General features: G+C 37.7%; 1 protein-coding gene across 1 annotated transcript; it reads right to left on the reverse strand.

Annotated features, from left to right (window-relative positions):
* Window positions 1-1,473: 1,473 nt before the first annotated feature.
* Window positions 1,474-16,887, reverse strand: ntf3 (neurotrophin 3). Its single transcript, XM_052553996.1, has 2 exons — window positions 16,738-16,887; window positions 1,474-4,886 (listed from the first exon to the last, which is right to left on the reverse strand). Exons 1-2 carry the CDS (start codon window positions 16,753-16,755, stop codon window positions 4,119-4,121), a joined length of 786 nt encoding a protein of 261 aa, XP_052409956.1. The 5' UTR covers window positions 16,756-16,887; the 3' UTR covers window positions 1,474-4,118.
* Window positions 16,888-21,113: the final 4,226 nt, after the last annotated feature.

Raw genomic sequence — 21,113 nt, forward strand, 5'->3', positions numbered from 1 at the left:
AGAAACCATGTGACTGATCGAAGGTCAGTGTGAATGGGCAGTGCAATCAACCTGAGGTCAGAGGTCAGAGCTGTTTTTGGTGATGTCATCGGATCTTCTGGAATGCATATAGGGTTCAAAAGCTGTATTTGATGGAGATGTGTTTGACATAAAGTGGGTGGTGTGACACCACAGACAGGCACTTTAGCAGAAACCAGAGACGTGAGCAGCAAACCCCACTAGGAATGTATATCATAAAGGTGTCTGTTGGGGAGAGGTGTATAGGTTGCATATTTTAGCCAGAGGAAAGGTATTTGGATTGTTTTACTAGTTTTAACCACCATAGCCTTCAGAGGTGCTGTGGTTTAGGTGTGAAGGTCAAGACTTAAACCCATCACTCTGACATCCCTTTGAACTTTTAAAACCTGAAACATGAGTTTATTGAGGTTATTCGTTTAAACACTCTTTAAAAAGTATGTGGATACTTGTGCTTCAGTGCAATGTTATTTGTAGACACAAATGTGAACAAAAACTGCAAAATAGCTTCTTTTGTGTACTGCCAAAGACTGACAATTTGTCAATTTGACACTTTGACAACTGTTTCAGTGATGCCTCACATTAACAAACAAGACAATAACATAAAATCAAAGGTTGCAAAATTATATAGCAAACTACATTTTAGCTCATTATTAAGCAATGAATTTAGTTCAAATTTTATTCTCACTTAAAAGTAGTTTATTTTAGAATTTAAACTATAAACACGAAGATAGTTTTGAAAAATACAAAAAACTATTAACACTTCCTGATTTTGCAATATCCACAATTAACATGAACTACACTTGTGTGATTTTGAGGAGAAATTACTTTAAACATCCACTAAAAACCATCAGAACACCGGCTAATTAAAAGCCATTATTGTTTGAGCACAGATGCCCCTTGCATTTTTATCTAATGCACTAACATTCACCCATTTTTAATAGGTAATTAATATCCAAATGGTCAAATAAGGTCACTGTATCTGACAATCACAATTACTCTCACAAGATTGACTCTGATATTGACATTTAAACAAACACTTATTTTTGTTAGCCTCATTTGCTTGTCCTTTCACCTCATTGAACTCTTTTTCAGCAGTGATTTTTCAAGATCACTCAGTCTCAGGCTTTGCTCTTAAGAATACACCGCAAGAGGATTATATGTTAATTAACCATTGACCAGAGCTATTTTCTTCCTGTGGTCTCTGGCAAACTAATGTATTTACTCACTGAAGGTTGTTTAGTCCTCTGCGCCTTCCCATGGTTACTTGGGTTCTGAAGAGACCATCAATGTTTGATTAGAAACACACACACCGATCATCTCAAGATTTGGGGCTGGGAAAGGTTTTTGGGTTCTTTTCCGATATTCTGTGATTGACATGTTTAACATACAAAGAGCGACATTACTTCCTACAAATAACACTATTCAAGTAGATTCCCAAAAGGACGTAATCAGTAGTAAGATTAAAAAACCTTTATTCAGACAAATCTCACACAGACTGCCCTTGCAGCGAAAAGAGGAGGATGTTGTAGGCCAGATAAACAGCACTCCTTCAAGTATCAGCACGAGAAAGACATTTTGAGAAACACTGCCATTATGGGAAAAGTCTCTCTTTCAAAAAACATTAAATAAAAATACAAACAATGGGTTATAGGTACAGCCAAAACAAACTACTTCACTAAACAATGACCATCTTTCTTCTTTACTAAAATAGGGATTTGTCTTGCAATCTGATTTTTTGACATACCAGTGATAACATTCATGTCTGAATATTATTAAGAAGCATGTAGTCCTTAAATATAGTTTGTTGTGTTTTGGCACAGTTTCATTTCATCATAAAAGAGTCCTTGTCCTTGGGTTTCGGCAATGGCCATTGGTCCATTATAAGGGTAGTTGTAGTGGTTTAAAGCAGCAAGAATCCTACACAGTATGCATGACACCAGCAGGGATTTTCAAGACAGCATAAAATACATGGGAATGTTTCGGTGAATGTCATCCAAGAAGTCAAAATCATTTAGGGATCCTCATGTTCCAGTGTAATAATGTGTTTTACAGAAAAGGCAATTCATTTGGACAACTGTGTGGGCCAATTCCCAACAGCATCCTTGGAAAATGGAGTTCCTGTGTTCAGCTTTTATCCTGTTTTTCCGCAGAGGGCCATACTGAAGCGGGACGTAATCAGAGATTGAAAAAGGTGTGTTGTATACTTGGTGGTCTGTGGTTTCAAATCTGAGCCCATACCCTGTTTCTCTGTTTCACAACCTCCCATCCAATACAAGCACTGAATATCAGGTCACGAACAGAGTCGTCAGCCACAAAAAAATGTAAAAATTGCCTTTAATCCAGCAACCCGTGAAGCATTAAAAAGCAATAAAACACTTTTTTATGCTGATCTTTTTATAGTCGCAATATAATGCAATTTCATGCTAATAAAGCTTTATGCTCAGACCTTGGAGGACGAAGTCTTGGCACTTCACTTGATGTAGTAATGGGTTTGGGCCCCATCCTGGCTTAACCTGCAAGTTTTATATGCCGGTACAAAAGTAAATATGATATGTAGGTGGTATATTTTGGATTCTTATGGCTACTTGGACGGCTTGTCCAATCAAAGGTGACCTGGGTCATACGTCACCAAAATAAGCCTGAACAAAAGCCGAGCCGCATCTGCCTGGCCTTTTAAAAATGCTCTTAAAATGGCCTCAAATGCTGCCTACATTCTCTTATACGCTTTGCTGACAAACGTGTTGTCTTGATATCATATTTAATGTGAAGGAGTACAAATCATGTTAATTTGTTCAAGAGGCTGATTCATGATCCATGCAAAAAGTCATTGCATATTGCAAATCTTAGTATCTGCTAATCTTCACCTTAGTATCTCCTGACTAGCGATGAGCAAGTTTCTTTATATAAATGTACAGCAGGCCTTTTTTTAGCCGCAGCGCACCGGCGAAATGCTTATCTCCTAAGAAGAGTCTGACAAGAGGGAAACCCTATTAAGGGGGAGATTACATGTTCAAATCCCAGCTCTGCAAGTATGCACATCGTCTTAAGGCAGCTTTACCTCTGTGTAACACTGCATTGTCATTAGCGACGGCCCATTTTGTTTACATGCTGCTCTTATGTGTGCTGGCTTCATTCTTTAAGGTGGTCAAGTTGCTACTGATCATGGCAGGTGATCGAAAAGAGACTAAAAGTGTAGTAAGCTTATTTCTGGTTGTTTCTGGTAGACTGGGCAGGGCTTCAGAAAAGGGCATGGCTAGTGGGAGGAGTCTTTGATCCTCCATTTGCTGAGGAGCTTCTTCAGGGCTACTGAGCTACACGATGGTGAGCAATAATTTCATGATTGGACTCTTCAAAGTCAATACATGGATGTTGTCGTTCCCACTTCATTGCGGCTATGTTGGAATGCACTCAATTCAATTTCTAAAATGATGTTAAACATTTTCAGAAGGCCATCTAGAATTCAAAATACTTCCCAGATTGTGTATCACTAAACCGTCACTTTTTGGTTCATATGTTCTGCTAGGAGTGACTCCTACACAAGCACAAGTTTCTGCATCTTTAAACCACTAATAGGAGTGCTTAGAAAAATATATACTTCTTAGGTATTTCATGCAGTTTTGATACACATATACTGTATGTTTACACATTTCCAAACAAAATATGACAACATCCCAACTGTGACTCGTTTTCCCAGACACGAAGAGGATATACTGGCAGCCTGTTTCAGTAGAAAAACTGGTTTTCATGAACAATACTGAAGTTAATATGATATTGAGTGATCTGTGTTTTCCATTGCAACTGTTCCCAAGGTCCAGGTCTAGTGGAGTGATGTGTCCTTTGACTCTGATACGTGAGCAAGGCACAATTCAGCATGCAATGCTCCTGTAGCTTAGCGGCATTGCATATTATTGTAAGTCTCTCTTTTTTTCTTTTTTTTGCAAACAACTTAAATAAATAACAAGTATATTTATACATTATACATAGACATGTATAAACTATATGCATTCCATATAACTTAAATAATAATTTATATTTATATATTTACAGCCCTCCCCCCAGGGAACATAAAAAAGACAGTGGAGAAGCGGCTGAGGTGTTTTTCACGTCCTGCGGTGTTTGCGTGAGAGCGCGCAGACGCACGAGGTGTCTATTCGTATCCAGCGCCATCCCACCGACGATTCATCCTGAGTGAGAGCACGCACAAAAGTCTGCGAGGTTTTGCACTGTGAGTTCCAGTGCTTCTCGTCGATACCCCGACAGCTGCCCTTTTGGGACTTGCCGGTGTCACATCTCGTCTCGTAAAAGTACTGCTTGATGTTTGTGCGTCCTGCATTGACAGACCCCAAAATCTTGACCACTTGTCCCTTGATGTCCACAGCAGTGGTCCTGTCCGTCACCCACAGGCTGACGCTGTCGCATACTGAAAACTCGCCCCTGTAGCTCTTGTGCTCAGTGTTGCGCTTCTGCCGAGTCTTGTTGGCACCGCTGCCATCCTGGTTGCTGACGAAGTCATCCATGAGGTAGAGCGGTGGCGGCTGCAGCGGAGGCCGGTCGCTGAGAAGCACACGGGGCGAGTTGTAACGTTTGTGCTGACGCAGAAGCTCTGTCGAGATGTCCGTCATGGACTGGTCACTGATGTTCTCCTTGTAATCCGTCACTGAGGGTGGGTTTAAGGTGTAGGAAGGGAGCACGTCATCCTGCTTCTGTCGGCTGCGACTGATGTCAGCCTGCAGGAGCTTTATGATGAGTGTGTTGATAGGGTCCTGCGTGGGCCGCTGCGTGTCCATCGTAGAAGCTGAGATACCATAGAGGTACATGAGGAACATCACGTACAGCAAGATGGACATCACTAGATTCACCTGTAAGATCTGTGGAGAAACAGAAGACGGATTTATAAAATATAAATCTATAAATATATAGCAAACAAAAGCAATCAACTTTCTTTTTTTTCTTTTTTTTTGGCCTTGTGACAGCACTGAATTCTCATGAAGCTCATTGTTGCATGACAATAAGCGGTGGCACTTCTCCAGAATATCTGCATGCCATCAAGGCACACAGTTAATGGGTGTGCGGTAAAAGATGGCCTGCAGTGACATGCACATGAGCGTGTTTGTGGCCTCCCTTTTGGCATATTTATTTGAGCTCCTGGCACATCTATTTGGCACGGTGTACGTTCTGTTTCATGGCGGAGCACAATAGCATGAAACAGAAACCACAAAGTGCAAAAGCAGAGTCTGCTAAATCATTGGAGCATCATTTGAGTACACCATATCATGATAGTATAAAATATTATTTTAACTGGATTCAAGAAAAAAATACATCACTTATTCATCTGTGTAACTTTTATTTCTGTACTTAAACTTTTTCCCCATGCAATTATAATTAATAGGGACTACAGCTTTTCAAGAACCACTTACATTTCGATTTGTTCATTAAAACATACAGCGTACAAGTCAACTTTTATGAGACTTTTTTGATACTTTATAGTCGTTTTGGGTCCTCTTGAAGGATTTATTGTAAAAGCATGGAAAAAACTAGCAGCACATTTCTTGATTTTTCTAGTAACAGTTAGTTACTGTACACTATCAGTGAATGAAAATGAAAATACAATGAAAAACACTTGTTTATTAATCTTAACTAGTGTTAATTTCAAAACCTTCCGATACATTATTAAAATCTACCAAGACATTATTAAAATGAAAATGTGTTTTACTATTATGTGATAGACCTAAGCTAACATGAACAGATGTTTTTTATAACATTAATAAGGATAAAGAAATACTGTAACACATGTAATGCTAATTTCACTGCAAAAGGTAACCTAAAAATGGTCAAATCTAAATTTAAGTCAGAAACAATATTAATATTTTTTCCATTTTGGGTAAACTACTGTATTCTTTTAACACAATAGTGCATTTTTCCACATTGCTTCAAGTAAGAAGGTCCGTCCTCTGTGAGCTGTTGGTGATATTTAGTGCAGATTTCCATGCTAAATAAGGTAAGAGTTGTGGCCTACCATAATCTTGTGTGGTTACTTTAAAACTAACAATTACAGTTAACAGCTTCTCAATTTTCTCTTCAACAGTATGCAAGCGGCAGGCCTCACTTGGCAATCATCAGATTCGTCACTTTCCTGGTATGACAAGGATACGAATTATTTTTCTTAACTCGTAACTAGACATTCTTCTCAGGTCTTCCTGAATAACCAGACACTGACAACGTCTCAACCGTGCATTTTGGGATCAGCTGAAATCAAACTGATTTAACGAGAGAATGCAAGCTATTGTGGCCGCTGCAAAACATCTAGAGCGGTCAAAACTACAGACTACAGTGCAAAGTGTAGGAACTGAAGACTAATGATGACACTGATGCACAAAGACAGACGTGCTGCAGACAATCAAGGGTTACAGCTGCTACATCAAAGGACCATTTGGCATAAGTGTGAGATGAAAATTAATATGCAGTGTGCTTCCTAATCTTTACGCTGCCCCGGGCCACATGTCTTGCCTTCGAAGAACTGCAGGGTTTGGTCTTGGCATGATGGTTGATAGTGTCATGGGATTCTTGGTTTGTTATATAAACGATTGGTTTTAAATTAGACTTTAATGACGAAAACGGACACAAAATACCTCTTGTTCTGTAGGAATGTTTGATCTCTTATCATTTGACACAGAGTTCAGATTAGTTCAACTGGATTTTACAGAAAATTATCAAATTTTTCATTGATGTCACAAGTTTGCAGCCAGTTGTCTTTGCGTACTAGCAACACTGACCTTTATTGTTTAAGAGATTGAAATCTTGATGTCTGAAAGGCACAGGTGAATGAGGGAGTGTGAATCAGACCCACACTGCCCAGAGGAGACTGTTAATCACTCCGTCCTCATTATCGGTCAATAAGCATCACTAATTTCGATTTTTGGCAGGGGTGATGCCGCAAATTACACGATTGGCACTTAAAAAGAGGAACGGCATGACAAAGTCACCTTACAGGCAGTGGTGTCGAAAATTATTCCGTTTCATTGCCTTTATAGATTCATTTTTTCTGCCTGTGCAGTTGCTGAGTTCACAACAACCACATTACTGAAGTAGTGACTGAATAATTGTATTAAATATATAATCTGTAGTAAAGAATTTTGCAAGGGAATCAGCTTAATTCCAAGGTGTGCTAATAATCTAAATTTGATAAACCAAATCCAATCTACATTTGCAGGGCATTTAACAAGACACAAAGTGATCAAATTTGCACTAAATTCTCAGGCAGTAAATCTGCTAAGAATCAAAATAAGGCCAAAACTAAATACACCATAACAGCCTCCTAAAATGTAAACAGGCCTGTGACAGAGTATTTTGGGGTTTGTTATCAACCCTCTGGTGTTTTTCTGTAATTTTTGTCTCTGGTCAATCTTGACCAAAATAAAGTTTTTTAGTTTTTTTTGTTTGTTTGTTTACTGTATCTTAATGATACAAAATGTTTTGGCATTTGCTATGTGAACACACACACACACACACAAAAAGGACATGATGTGAAAAGCTGGTCCAGAAAAAAATATTTCCAGTGAAAAATAACTCAGAGTGAACAGAATGAACTTCAAGTGTTTTTTATCTTGTGGAAACGTTTTGTACTGTGCCCTAACAAAATCTTAATAATTTAACTTTTTTGCGATATCAGCCTCAAATTTGGAACAAAACTAAAGATATTAACATGCTAATAACTAAAACATGTTTTGTAAAACCTACAGTACATTTCATCTAAAATGTTTTAATTCATTTTTCATAATAATAAATGTTTTTGTTTCACTTTTTTACTTTTTAGTTTCACCTTTTCCTTATTTTTTTTAATTAACTATTCCATTCATATAATTTAGTACCATAAATCTACAAAAACAAAACAAATGAACTTAAATATAATACATTAATTTGATTTTAATGAAAGAAATCATATAAAAAAGAAAAAGAAAAAATTATGTAATTTTAACTGCCACATGAGCAGAATAAAAGAAAGTCAGAAAATAAAACATTGCACAAAAACAAACAACTGTTGCCTGAAACCAAAAATGTGCTGTGCTCATACTGAAGCAAGAGTCACATGACCATCCCAGAGAGCCTGTGAGAATGTATGTGTATTGGTTACGATTTTGTTGTAATGTTTATATGAATTTAATTGTGCAACATTCCCATGTGCACTTTAATTGAGAACAGAAAAACATCAATTTGAAATGCTTCGTCTTTGTCAACACAATTTCCATCTTATACCCCATAAATGCATAGCCTCTGGGGAAAAGTACACAAAAGTGCAAGATACTGGAATGAACATCAATTATTCTCACCATTTGGGTTCATTCAGGTGAACACGGGGTGGAAATTTACTTGGAGCTCCAGACCAGGGTTGAACAGATAATCTTTTTCATCCTCTTAAGTGCGATCAAATGCTTGGCTATGTTTGTATATGTCCAGCAAGGTTTTAAAAGGGTTCTTCTACATTAAGCTTCCAAAATTTACCTATTATGAGCAACTCGGTCACATTAAAGTTCAACTTGGTTCGCTTGAAGTGTTATTTATAACACAACAAATGATGTGAGAGAAGCACATGCACTTGAATCTCTTTCGACCATGTTTGAATAGATAATCCTTCACATCCTCTTAACTACGCTCAAATACTTAGCTGTGTTTCTTCATGTGCTGCAAACATTGTCGGAGACCTTCTAGGAAGCACGGCTAATGCGATCCCTCACTAAACTAACAAGAGTTTAAGGTCTGATCCATGCAGAGGGCCTTTCCGAGAGCTTTCCTCTCAAACACGTTTAAAATCTCTAAGACCATGACATGTTTCTTTATGTGCCTTGTTCTGTCATGTTGCATAAATGCAGGAAGTTCACGTCTCACAGGAGCACAGATGTGCATTCATGTTTCTTCCTGGATGAACAGCAGCTTAAACGTTTGTCTTCAGGAAGGTGCCAAATAGAGGTTTGGTAGGGGGAGATTCTTCTAACATCACAAATGATTGCAGATCAGCCTGAGACACTGAACCAAGTGCTTCACCATTTCTAAGTAAAAAGTTGCAGTATGGCAATGCTAATATGGAATTGCTCACACTTTCATTCAGTGTAAATCTCCATGCTAGCTGTACGTTGGGGGGGGGGCTGCATTTGAAGAATATTGATGCAGCATGCAATGATGGCTCCAAAACACACACACACACACACACACACAAAACCCACCAGAGAACTAGATCTTACAGTATGTCTAATACATTTTATTCTAACTTTTCTGAAGTCATATTAGCTAATTGTGAGGAACTAACGAAAATAAAAGCTGTTTAATAAATTGCACCAGTACAAAGTTGTGCTGGCGCGAAAGAGAATCAAGAGATGCAGCAGATAGAAAGGTTTTGAATACATTTTGATAAATATTCCCCATATAGTGGATGACTTCAGAAGACTCTTGGCCTATTTTTATGCTGTTTTATATAAACTTTTGTGTGCAAGGATTCAGGATTTATGTGCAATATAAAATAAGGCTATTGAGCTTGCTATAGGAGTTTGCAATGCCATTTTCCTTTTTAAAAAGAAAGTGAAAAGACAGCAAAAAGCACTTTCACAAAGTAACATTACTATTTTGAGTAAACTAAGTGTAATTCTATTTTTTAAAGACAATTAAGAACATATTTAAGGCTGCTTTCTAAGTTATTTTGTTGAATATGATTAACGCACAATAACAGACATTATATAATTTTCTGATAAAAATGAAAAGGGGTTACAACATTGTTCGTTATAAACAACTGAAATAACAAAGCAAAAGCCAAACTCAGTGAAGTGCCCAAACTCACAGTGGGCCGCAATGATTCCCTTAATACAATTAAACTGGAGAAAAATGGTGTCTGCCCTTATGAAACAAAAATATATTGCAGTATATTGGAAAATATCATGTAATATATTAGCATACATTCTTATATATATTTATTTTTTTCCAATATATTGCAATATATTGAAAGCAGCAATCATTTGTATATTTTGCAATATATTATATAATATATGTATCATCAATATATTATTAAATGTATTCAAAAATATAAAATATTAGAAAATAAAAAGGGTAAATAATATATTACAATATATCACAATATATTTTAAGAAATATATTGGTAAATATATTTTCCTTTCGTAAGGGTGCCACATGCCCACCTGGGGGATAAATCACTTATACACAAACTCTCACGTCTGACCCAAATTGAGCATGACATGAAAGTAGTGAATGATTTTGACCATTTCCCTGGGTGGCAGTTCACTCACAAGCTCCCAGCCAAACCACACCAGACTGTTTTAAGCGCCTGGAATGACACGATAAGTTCATGTGATTGGCCTAGTCAGCTGATAGGGCAGTTAATGGACTCTGGGTTGCTTTCTTAGCAATGCCCAAATTTGTTGACGCCCTAATGCATTTAAACTAGGTCAGAGAAGAGAAAAGCTGTCTGCGTGCTTGGAACAATTGTGAAAAGTCCAGGACAAGATAAGACTTTTCAAGTGGCATCAAGTTCGAAACACAAATCGTGATGATTAGCTGGTGAGCGCGTACAGTACAAGCTTAACCGTTCAGCCATTTTCCATTTTTGCTAAGACTTAGTCTAATTTTTGTGCAGTGCTGATAACTATGTTTGCACGATGAACGGCACGTCGTCATTTCTTTGGGCTAAATAAAAATTATGCAACACATTCAGAATATTTAAGGTTATCACATTGTATTTCAGGTTTGGACAGATTCATAGCTCTAGGAGTGGACTGATCTTCAGCGATTCAGAGGGATATTGTTTTTAAATCACCCTGGGTCCTTTTTAATCTGGCGATGCTCCTCATCAGCCAAAATAGATGCAGTGAGGGCAACAGATAACAGCCCAACAACCTCCTTGGCTAAATGCTAAACAAGCAAGCATTGTTTAAGAGCTCACAAGTCCATCGCCTTAGAAGTAAATTACCTCAGAAACTACATCAAGAAATTCCTTTTCACTTACACACAAATGACTCTCACAAAAAACTGTCCTCCGCAATCAGTTTGATCTCAGCAAAAAGGAATTACTTTTTATATAACCTGAGTCTTGTGACCTTACCAGCTATGGGCCTGCTAGTAGCTGTTTTAGTTTTCACTGGAAAACAAAAGACCTGGCTTTCAAGTCAATATTTTATAATGACATAATATTAAAGTGCATAAAACAGCACGCTCCGTGAACTTTTAGTTCAGGACACAAGAGCATTAGGCGTCAAAATCTGGTCCTTGATCTCCTTTAACTGGTTTAGGCCACTCGATGCACAGCTCTGCACTTGCCTCGGGATTAATCCTTATAAACACTTATGGTTTCCTTCATTTTAGAACAGTAACCAAAAGGTCACTAGAAGTCTGAATAAAAATGAATTTTGTTTCTTTGACTTTGCACAGCATACCCGTTCTCCCAACAGCAAACCTTTCCGTCAAACAGCTGTGATATACAACAAATAACAAGCAATTGCATCCATATTTCTTTCTTGTTTTCGATTACACTTGAAGTTCAAACCTACAGAAGAGAATGTTCATGTATGACAGGTGTTAATCTCTCACAGCACTGTGTCGGTGGCCTCGGCATTGGGGCTTCTTCACCACCTACGCACATCATCTAAGACTGGCCAAGGAGGCTTACAACTCCCTGAGCTTTTAACTCCTAGAGGATTGGCCTGAGATTAGCAACAGCCTTCACACCAACCAATGCACCATTTAACACACCGTTCAGTCCGGCACGCTTAGATAATACAGATATTGGATTTGCACGATCAACATGAACTGGACAGTTTTAGAATTCATTGACTAATCCACACAATGGCCAGTTTGTATTGACATATTGACATATTTACAGCAAATATTTGTTTCTTTTCAGCCGAATCCATTTAGACATCTGCGTAAATATATGATTATACACAGTGCATTACAAGTAATTTGACCAAAGTAATATGATTCCTTTTTTTCCAGTAGCTAGTAACGCATTACTTTTAAATTTACAACATAATATCAAAGGTTCACTTTCAAATAGATAATGCAAGTTACTTTGTTTTTTATTTATTGATTGAGAACTCTTCTCATCTTGAGAAAAATCATAAGATATGGAGGCATTGTCTCTCTGCTGTGTAAACATGATGGTTATTGTAGTTCTAGACTAAATATAAAAATGCATTTATTCATCTCACTTGCTCAAAAACTCATTCAGTAATCCTAGAAATTAATAAAAACAGCAAAATGCAAACTCAGAATACGATGCAGACCTGCAATAATTAAATCTGTTAAATGACACAAATATACTTTATGTATTTAATCTCACTGATGACCTTTGACGGTCAAATTCAACCATAAAAATAAGCAAAAATGCAGTAAGAGTGTTATTGTTATTAATTTATTTGTTGTTAGCAAGTTCAACCCAGGTGAGTAAAAAAAAGTAACTTTCCCCAACACTGAAAGTCCACAACCAGTTTCCCATTCTTAGGGTTATTTTCTGACAGACTGGGTTTGTAAGAGGAGCAGTGCCACATGTCTACTACAGAACAGATACTGTACTGATACACTTTGTATACTTCAGTCACATGGAGTTAGGTTTTAGCTTTGGAAAGCGTTTTCCATTGAAGCGCATTATGAACTGTTAAGCTATTGTTTGAGATTGAAACATGCATACATATCACCGGAGAAATAGAAATAGTACAATGGTTAAAAGGGTTAAAGCACTTAAAAGTGTTGTCTGATAGCAATCCACTGGCACGTTGAAAGCATCTTTCAAAATAACATGTTATCTAATGGTATCTACTGGACATGACACTGCGACCGTACATCTTTCTTGTGTGTTTCAGAAGAGCTACCCAAGTTGATGGACTCAGAATGGCTTAGGAGGCAGCATGCCAGCGGAAGAAATCCACCCAGGATTTTCAGAGAAGAGCGTCTAAACCCTAATGCTGTCCAATTGCCTCCAGATGTTCCTCTAAAAGAGCAAAAAAATAGACCCCCCCCCCCATCTGGACAATCTCCTTTCCTGACCAGCACCCTGTACTAACTTCCATCTGGATTCATCTCGGCTTGGTTCTGAATGTTTTTGAGATGTAAGACCTGACCTGCAGTGTTTAAAACCCATCAAGTGGTGGCCTTCCTTACAAGCAAACATATGCAGATGCAGTCTAACTTTGCATATTAAGTTCAGAAGACAAACATTTCAGTTGTTATGATTTATTGGTGGGTTTTTGTCGAAGGTTTTCAGACTTTCAATATCGAAAGCTAGTCAAGCTGTGTAAACTATCAGCTCAAAGTACGTACACGTGAGCATTAGTTTACTCTAGTTCACATGCAGTGTTTTTATGAACTAAGCTAGCTTAGCATTTCATGTTTTCAGTGCCTCGTGACGTGCGTTGTTCGCTAAGCGATCAGTGTAGAGGACGCATTACAGCTGTTTGGCAGTGTGTGTCATGCCTCCCTTCAGCACACATCATTCAGTCGACATGTGTTTTTGGTAAGTTCTGATTATCGGCCAACACACTGAATGGTATATGACAAGTGTAAGTTAATATGACAAGACTGAAAAATATGTCAAATTTGCCTTCATTTTCGGCACTATTAGAGCGATTATAACACCAGTAAAGGGGTAAATTCCTTAAGATTTAAGACTTTTATAGTTCTAGTTATCATCTTGGTCTCACAAGCAGCATCCCAGGCAAAATATTTAGGTTATAAAAACAGTGGAAACATTATTTAGAAATGATTGTAAAGTATCTCGATATTCTAAGAACGTCCAGCTTTCTTGTCGGAATTAGAACATTATTTAAAGTTTCATCAAACATTTCTCGCAACGTTCTAAAATTATTTGAATGTTTATTTTTAATATTCTAAGAGTTTAATAATGTCCAGTCATGATTAGAACGTTATTTAAAAGGTTCCGAAAACATTGTATACGATATCTTTTTCACTCAAAATAAAAAATAAAGCACAAATAAACATAACAAGAGTTGACCACTGTGCTGTACAAAAGAGAAAAGGTCAAATAAAAAGAATAATACTAAATATACACACTAAAACATAAGTTAAAATCAGAACAAGAATTATAATGAATTAAATGCGAGAGTAAAAAATGAGTCTGTAACTTAGTTTTAAAATCATAAACAGAAGATGCTGATCTCACAAACAAGGAAAAGATCTGAATGTTTGTTTTTGGGTTTCACTGCCAAACAGTTAGTGTAATTAACACACCTTGGAGTTTGTAACATGATCATGTTGGTTATTTCAATGTAATTTGATAGATGGGTGTTTGGCAGCTGACAGCAACACTTTGTCAAGGATACAAACTACAAAAGCTGTAGCTACTTCCTACTCAGAAGTGTGGATATTTCTACCATGGCTTCACGTTTAAAGGACACCTATTATGCCCCTTTTTACAAGATGTAATATTGGTCTTTGGTGTCCCCAGAATGTGTCTGTGGAGTTTTAGCCCAAAATACCCAACAGATCATTTTTTTTAACACCTGGAAAATTTTTTTTTTTTATGCTCTGCTTAGGATTCTCAGTATTAGCAAAACTACAGCCACATATGGAAATGCACAGTCAAATTCTGGTATAGCATTTGCTCTTCTAGCCACTTAGCAAACAGTGCAAGTACAAGCACAAGTATGAAAGTATTAGAATACCCAGCATGCCATGCTTCCATGTACCATGTCATTCAATATCAATACTGTGCTGATAAGGTAAACGTGACAGAAAAGAATGGAAACACTTTTACAAATTCTGTGCTGTTAAGCTGTGCAGTATTGTTGTGCTATTATTAGCTATAACTAAAGGTTTTGTTTTCTGTACAATTATCAATATTATGCAAAACGAAGAGTTACTAAGAAAATGAAGAGTTACAAAGAAGTGCTTAATTTCTTTGAACCTGGCCTTGATAAATGATGTATTTCTGCCTGTCTGCCATCTGTCATTTTGATTATGGGTCTGCCAGTGAAGTGTACTGACAGTTTAGACTTTGTAACCGGTTAGCGAAGCACACTTTTCGAAATATGAAAACAGCCAAGACACGTTTATCAAGATGAAACATATATTTTCATGCTCTATCTATCTGCATGATTGGGCATACATAAAGAATTCTATAATGAGAAGATCCATATATGGTCAGCGTTGTGAATTTCCCACAGTTTAAAAATGGTGAACAAAAAAAGAGACTGTGATGATAAAGTTGATGAGATCCCCTGATGGCCAGCCAACATTTTTTGCTGTTCCCATTTTAAAGTGACAGATAGGATCCACTGCAACTGGCCAAACATTTACCACTACAGTTTCCAGAGCCACTACGCAGATGAACTCAGACTACTGTAGAGCCTGGAAGCATTTCAAAGCCATAATAATTGAGAAATTCACATATGTGAAGTGTTTTCCTATCAGCAAGTGGACTAAAACACCTGTTGTGTAAGAGGTGTGCAATGTCACCGGGCCTGGTTAAGATGGTTTTCTGAAAATAGATACAACTTCAAATCTAGAAAATGCAATTTCGTTTTTGTTGTTGTTATTTTTTTTATAAATAATGTGTCAAGTATTTATTTACATACACTTACTAAAGAAACCTTTACTTCCGTTCTCACTCAGAATAAATACTTGTCTTTACAAGTCATCAAAATAGCAGGAAATTCAGATTTTGTGATTTATTAATCTCTATAATGACTTAATACAGATTAGAGAAAAGTCCTCAAATAGTGCCAAAGGTTCACCGCAGTCTGGTTCCATATTTATTGTGACACATGTTCACCAGTACATCTAAATGATTTGCATTAACCCTTTAGCCTCCCCATCAGTGGATGCCTCGTGTCAAATCCTTTATTTGACAGATGCTTGTTTCAGGAGCATGTCTGCACAAGACTTCCCTCAACACACACACAGCAGGGAAACATAAGCAGAAACAAACACAGACAGGACTATCAAAACACAAGTGGAAAAAAAAAACACATCCATGCAACTTCCAGTTGCAAGTTTAACCCTCCGAAAAACTTAAAGGGCTTTGAAAGCACTGGCATCTCCAGCACAGATTTATGTGGATTATCTATTTTAGGGATTGTCTGCCAATCTCAGCCAGCTCTCGGAGGAAAGACTCAATAGCAAAATGTTTAGACAACATTTAAGTATTGCGTTTAAGTTTTAGTGTTGTCTTATCAGTTAAAGTCAAGCAACTTTTCAAATTACTGCATTTGAACCTTTCATTTTCTCAAGAAATATTTCTATATTTGGAGAGATGCAAAGTTAAGCTAACATTTACAATTATAGACAGATCTAGACACTTCTATAGTTAGAAGAAGAAAAAAATGATCTCGGCCCTCTATTGTTTTGTGCGCAAAGAGAAGAGCACTTTGAAAGGTAAGAAGTGAATTTGCCCGTACTGGTTTTCAGTTCAGCCCGAGGCTCTGAGCAATTCACATTCTTCCCAAATACACAAATGTGCAGAAAGTTCCTCAGACACGTTTACTCTAATGTTATGGAGCAATAACGCAAATTACGCAGTTGTTGCTGTCACAAAATGTGTTGTTTTATGAGCAAATATTCGCTGTATGATCTTTTTCAATGGTTAATCGCGCAGAAACTGTCCTGGAGAACAAGAGAAAATGCGCAACAGTGCCAAAAGACCTTCAGATTGCCATCGAACGATCCATGGAAGCAGTCCGACCAAACAAACTTTCTAAAGGTACATACCGTAATAAAGGTAACCATAGCATCGGTGAGGAAATATTCAGCAGAGCCGACATGAAGGTGATGAGTTTATAACGAATCCTTTTTGAAAGTTCCCAGATAGAAAGCGCGCGGTGCGTGCAGAGTCTTACTGGCGAGTACAGCGCGCAGATCTCTCTCTCTCTCTCTCTCTCTCTCTCTCTCTCTCTCTCCCCTCTCTCTCTCTCTCTTTCTCTCTATCGCAACTAGCATAATCTTATACTCTTCTGTGCACATCCAGCACAGATGGCTTTTATATGGTTGCTTTGCTTAGTCCAAAGTGAAGCTGTTCTCCATAGTCAGTCATGCATTTGTAAGTCCAATAAGTTAAAAAAAAAACATAAACACGTATTTTATTGTTTTTTAACTAATGACCAGATTAGCATTAAATGTAAACGCATGTAAATTCAAAACAGCTTTGAATTATATTCATAATAATTTGACTTACTTTCTACATTCTTAAAAAAATAAATGTTCCAAGGTTTTCGCAATGATGCCATAGAACCATTAATTTCCCCAAAGAACTTTTCTGTTTTCTTAGTGTTCTTACTTATTCCTCTACAGATCCCTTTTCCACTATAATGACCTTTGAAATGTTCCATGGATGTTAAAGGTTCTTCATGGAACCATAGATTCCAATAAAGAACCTTTATTTTTTTAAGTGAATACTGTTCTATATGTTATGTGCTTGGACTTTTTGTGATAAATTATTTATCATCCATCTCCTATGAAGATCTATTTGACAGAAACTTGTCAAGACAACCTGTTACTGGAGCTGATAATAGGTTTTATTCTTCATGTTTGTTTGGTAACAAAAGAAACTTCCTATGAGGAGAAAGAAAAGGCATACTTTCTCATCTGCTCTGTAAAAACTTACTTGAAAGATCTTAATAACTCAGATATGGCTGTCAACTGAAGAATTTTTTTCTTTGCTAAATTAGTTGGAGCTCACGGGCATTTGGCATAACCCAGTCACTGAATTAAGTTAAAATTGTCATCGAAATTATAAGAGTAGATTGAGAATCGGAGTGATTTTACAATGGGCAGGGCAGGTGTGACAGGAAACAGTCATCAATCCTCTATAATCCACCCTTTTCTAATGTTTGTCGACTCTTTGTTGGAGATATTTGTGTAGGATGACATCTTGAGTATTTAAAAGATGACATATAGGTATCTTGAGAAACCCAATAAACCATTTTAACCTTTGCAGAGCAACAGACACAATGGGACAATCAATGCAAATACAAGAACGTAAGACAGTCCCTCCTACTGTATATAATTTTCGTTTTTTTTTTTTTTTGCTCTGAAGTACCATGAAAACATACAAAAAATAATTGAGAAGGATTACGGGGTCCGAGGCCCTCAGTTGGCCAGACATAGGCACCGGAGCCCTCTGTGGGCTAAACTCGGGGGCTCAAGCCGACACTGGAGTGAGCTCGGGGGCACGCTCTCGGGCTAGGAAGAGGGCCTTCTCCTCTTCTGATTATGGCTTAACTAGGCGGCCAACTGCCTTTATGTTGCAGTGGCCAGCATGCTTGACAAAGTTGCAGCCAGCGGGCCTGACTCGGGAACTGCCTGTGGACTTGACTCAGGAATGGCCAGCACACTTGTAAGCTGCGGCCAGCAGGCTTGAGCGAAGAGAAACAAATGGGATATTAAAAACACTTTTAAAAAACGGAAAACACAGTGAGAAGAGGCACCGCTCACTTTCTGTTTCTGTCCACTGTTCTGTCACGATTCAATTACTGCTACGGTGTAGGAATGAGGAAGCGAGGAGTTTTCGGAGTAGTTCACAGGGAGCAATCTTCATTAATCCAAATAAAGACTAAACTACAGACATGAATGTGCACACATAGCATGGGGAACAGACATTTGACAGCGGACGCTGGAGACAGGGAAACAGGGCTTAAGAACACTGGAGAAAACGAGCTTATTAATAAAACACAGATGGAAACAAATGAAGAGCTAATTAGGGACAGGAAAAACCAAATAAGGGAAATGACGGCACACGGGGAGGACAAAAACTGTATATACAAGTCTGACGCCAGAGCATTAAAATTACCTTTAAAACCTTCAACCCTTGTGCAAAACCCAATGTTTTAGCAAGCCACCCAGGAGCTAAAGAGTGCATCTTACCTGTTAATACTTGGTGTGAACTTCCTGGTAAAATGTGAATTTTTGTGTTTCTTCCTCTTTTGAAATGGCTATGAAGCATTAGATTTGACTTTAAAAGTCAAAGAGAGATGTTAGGGTTATGATATTGTCACGTGTCTCAGTTAGGACAAATCTTCCTTAATGATGTTCTCTGTCAGTGCTCATGATAACAACACAATCGGTTGCGCCTCCGGAAGTTGTAGAAGTTCCTTAGTCTTCCCCCAACCAGGAAGCTGATTTGTGAAAATCAAATCAAGACATCAGTTGCTTAAAGTAGGCATGTTAGGGGTATTTCACAAATGAAGTAAACCAGTCTTTTAAACCAGTCCAAGAGGAAGATACCATTGATTGAACATTGATACTATCAAAAAGACCGGAAATGCATCCTGTCACTTCTATTTAAAGCCTTTCAGGAACACTTCATTTTAATTCAAGGAATGCAACAGGTAAAGTCTCAGCAACTGAATCAGAACTGGGTAATAACAAAGCTCAGTTTCTATGAAATAACTGACACCATTTGTGCAAGAGTAACAGGAATAGTTTCAACTATGTTGGTGAATTGCATTTCATTTATATATATTTGTATATAATTGTATTTCTGGGGTTGCAGTCTACCTTGTTAATTTTCTGGCATTTTTTGTACCATATTATATTAATATCCTGTGTATGGCTTGTCCATTTAATGCAATTTCTGCTTTTTTTATTTAAAACTCTATAAATAATATGTCAGTTTTCCATTAATCAACATGTATTCCGTTCTGTCTTTCATATGTTCTATTATTTTAATTGCTTTAAATCTTGTCTTGGCCACACTGAAGCACCTTGCTAACCATCATCATTTAATTTTAAAAATCCTTTTCATTTCCCATGTATTGTTGCTTTCATTTTTCGATTATGATTTTTCTCTTTAAAAGTTATTGCAGATGCAACTACCTTTTTGAAGACGCTTCAGACAATTAATGATGATTCAACCTATCCAGAGACTCCAGAGCTCTTGTTATCCATCACCAGGTACACAAGAGCCAATGCTCCTTCATGCTGCCCAATACTGACTCAGCTTTAAACTTACAAAATGTTTTACAAACGAGTGAATCGGCAGCACTCAGGTTGGGCCAGGTGGTGTGTGTATGTGTTTTGTTTGAGAGGAATGCAAGGCACACCTTACTGGCATACAGCGGGCTCTGCTAACCTCAGCATACACAGCTACTGCTGCCTTTCAAATAGTGCCACACAAAGAGTAAGAACAATGCCGGCACCTGTGGTTGGCTAAAGGAGTTCCCTGTTGTAAGTAGGCTTTTTATTCCGTTTAATGACGGGGAACCTTTTGAGTAAATCTCTGCGCAGACAGCTCTGTAACCAAGTGTATCAAAACAGTTGCTGTTTGAGTATCTTTACGTCACCAATAAATTATGCGGCCCGTGCAAAAGTGAACGTGTTGCCAAATTAAATATTTATATACTTGCATTTACACGTGTGATGGTCTATTTGCACTATGTTCATTTTGTATGTACAGTACTCGGAAAGAGATTTTAAGAATTACATGGATGAGTAATTGAGAAGTATAGAGTGATTTATGTGCACTTTATTCTTGTTGAGCATTCAATAAAGGATTCCTGCGAAGCCATTACATAACTAGATTTACTCATAAGGTCACTGAGCAGTTTTATATTTGACAGAGTAGATGGACTAAGGTTGAACAAACATAAACAATAGGTGGAGATGGTTAATGTTTCAGGTACTTTTCAACACGTTCCTTCCTTGTCCATTTTATTCTTTTAGTCATAGCATTCAGCACCTGCACCTACAATGAGTCTGTTGTTTACAGTCCCGTTGTGGAATCGCAAAAGTCACTTGCTTGTGATAGATGGAGTGTCTCCCACCTGGCTCTGAGGACATCAGGGCGTTGATCTCTGCCCCTCGTCATAGCAAGCCATAGCTAGAGGGGAAGGTGGGAGAGACGTATCAGAGAGACTGAAAGAAAGAGGAGGGGAGGAGAGCGCGCTGCTGTCGGTGCAGGTCAGATCAAGTTTCTGCCCGACTGCAACTCTCACCCCAACCAACCCTGAACACAAATGAATGAAGATGGCGCCAGAAACAAAGTTGATAATGTGCAGAAACATGTTGTATGCTCTTAAAAATGAAATAGAAGAACCTTTTTTGTTTCCCAAAATAATATTTTAGTGAAAGATATGAAAGAGAACCAACGC

The sequence above is a fragment of the Carassius gibelio genome, chromosome B4 (assembly GCF_023724105.1).
Source record: "Carassius gibelio isolate Cgi1373 ecotype wild population from Czech Republic chromosome B4, carGib1.2-hapl.c, whole genome shotgun sequence".
NCBI lineage: Eukaryota > Metazoa > Chordata > Actinopteri > Cypriniformes > Cyprinidae > Carassius > Carassius gibelio.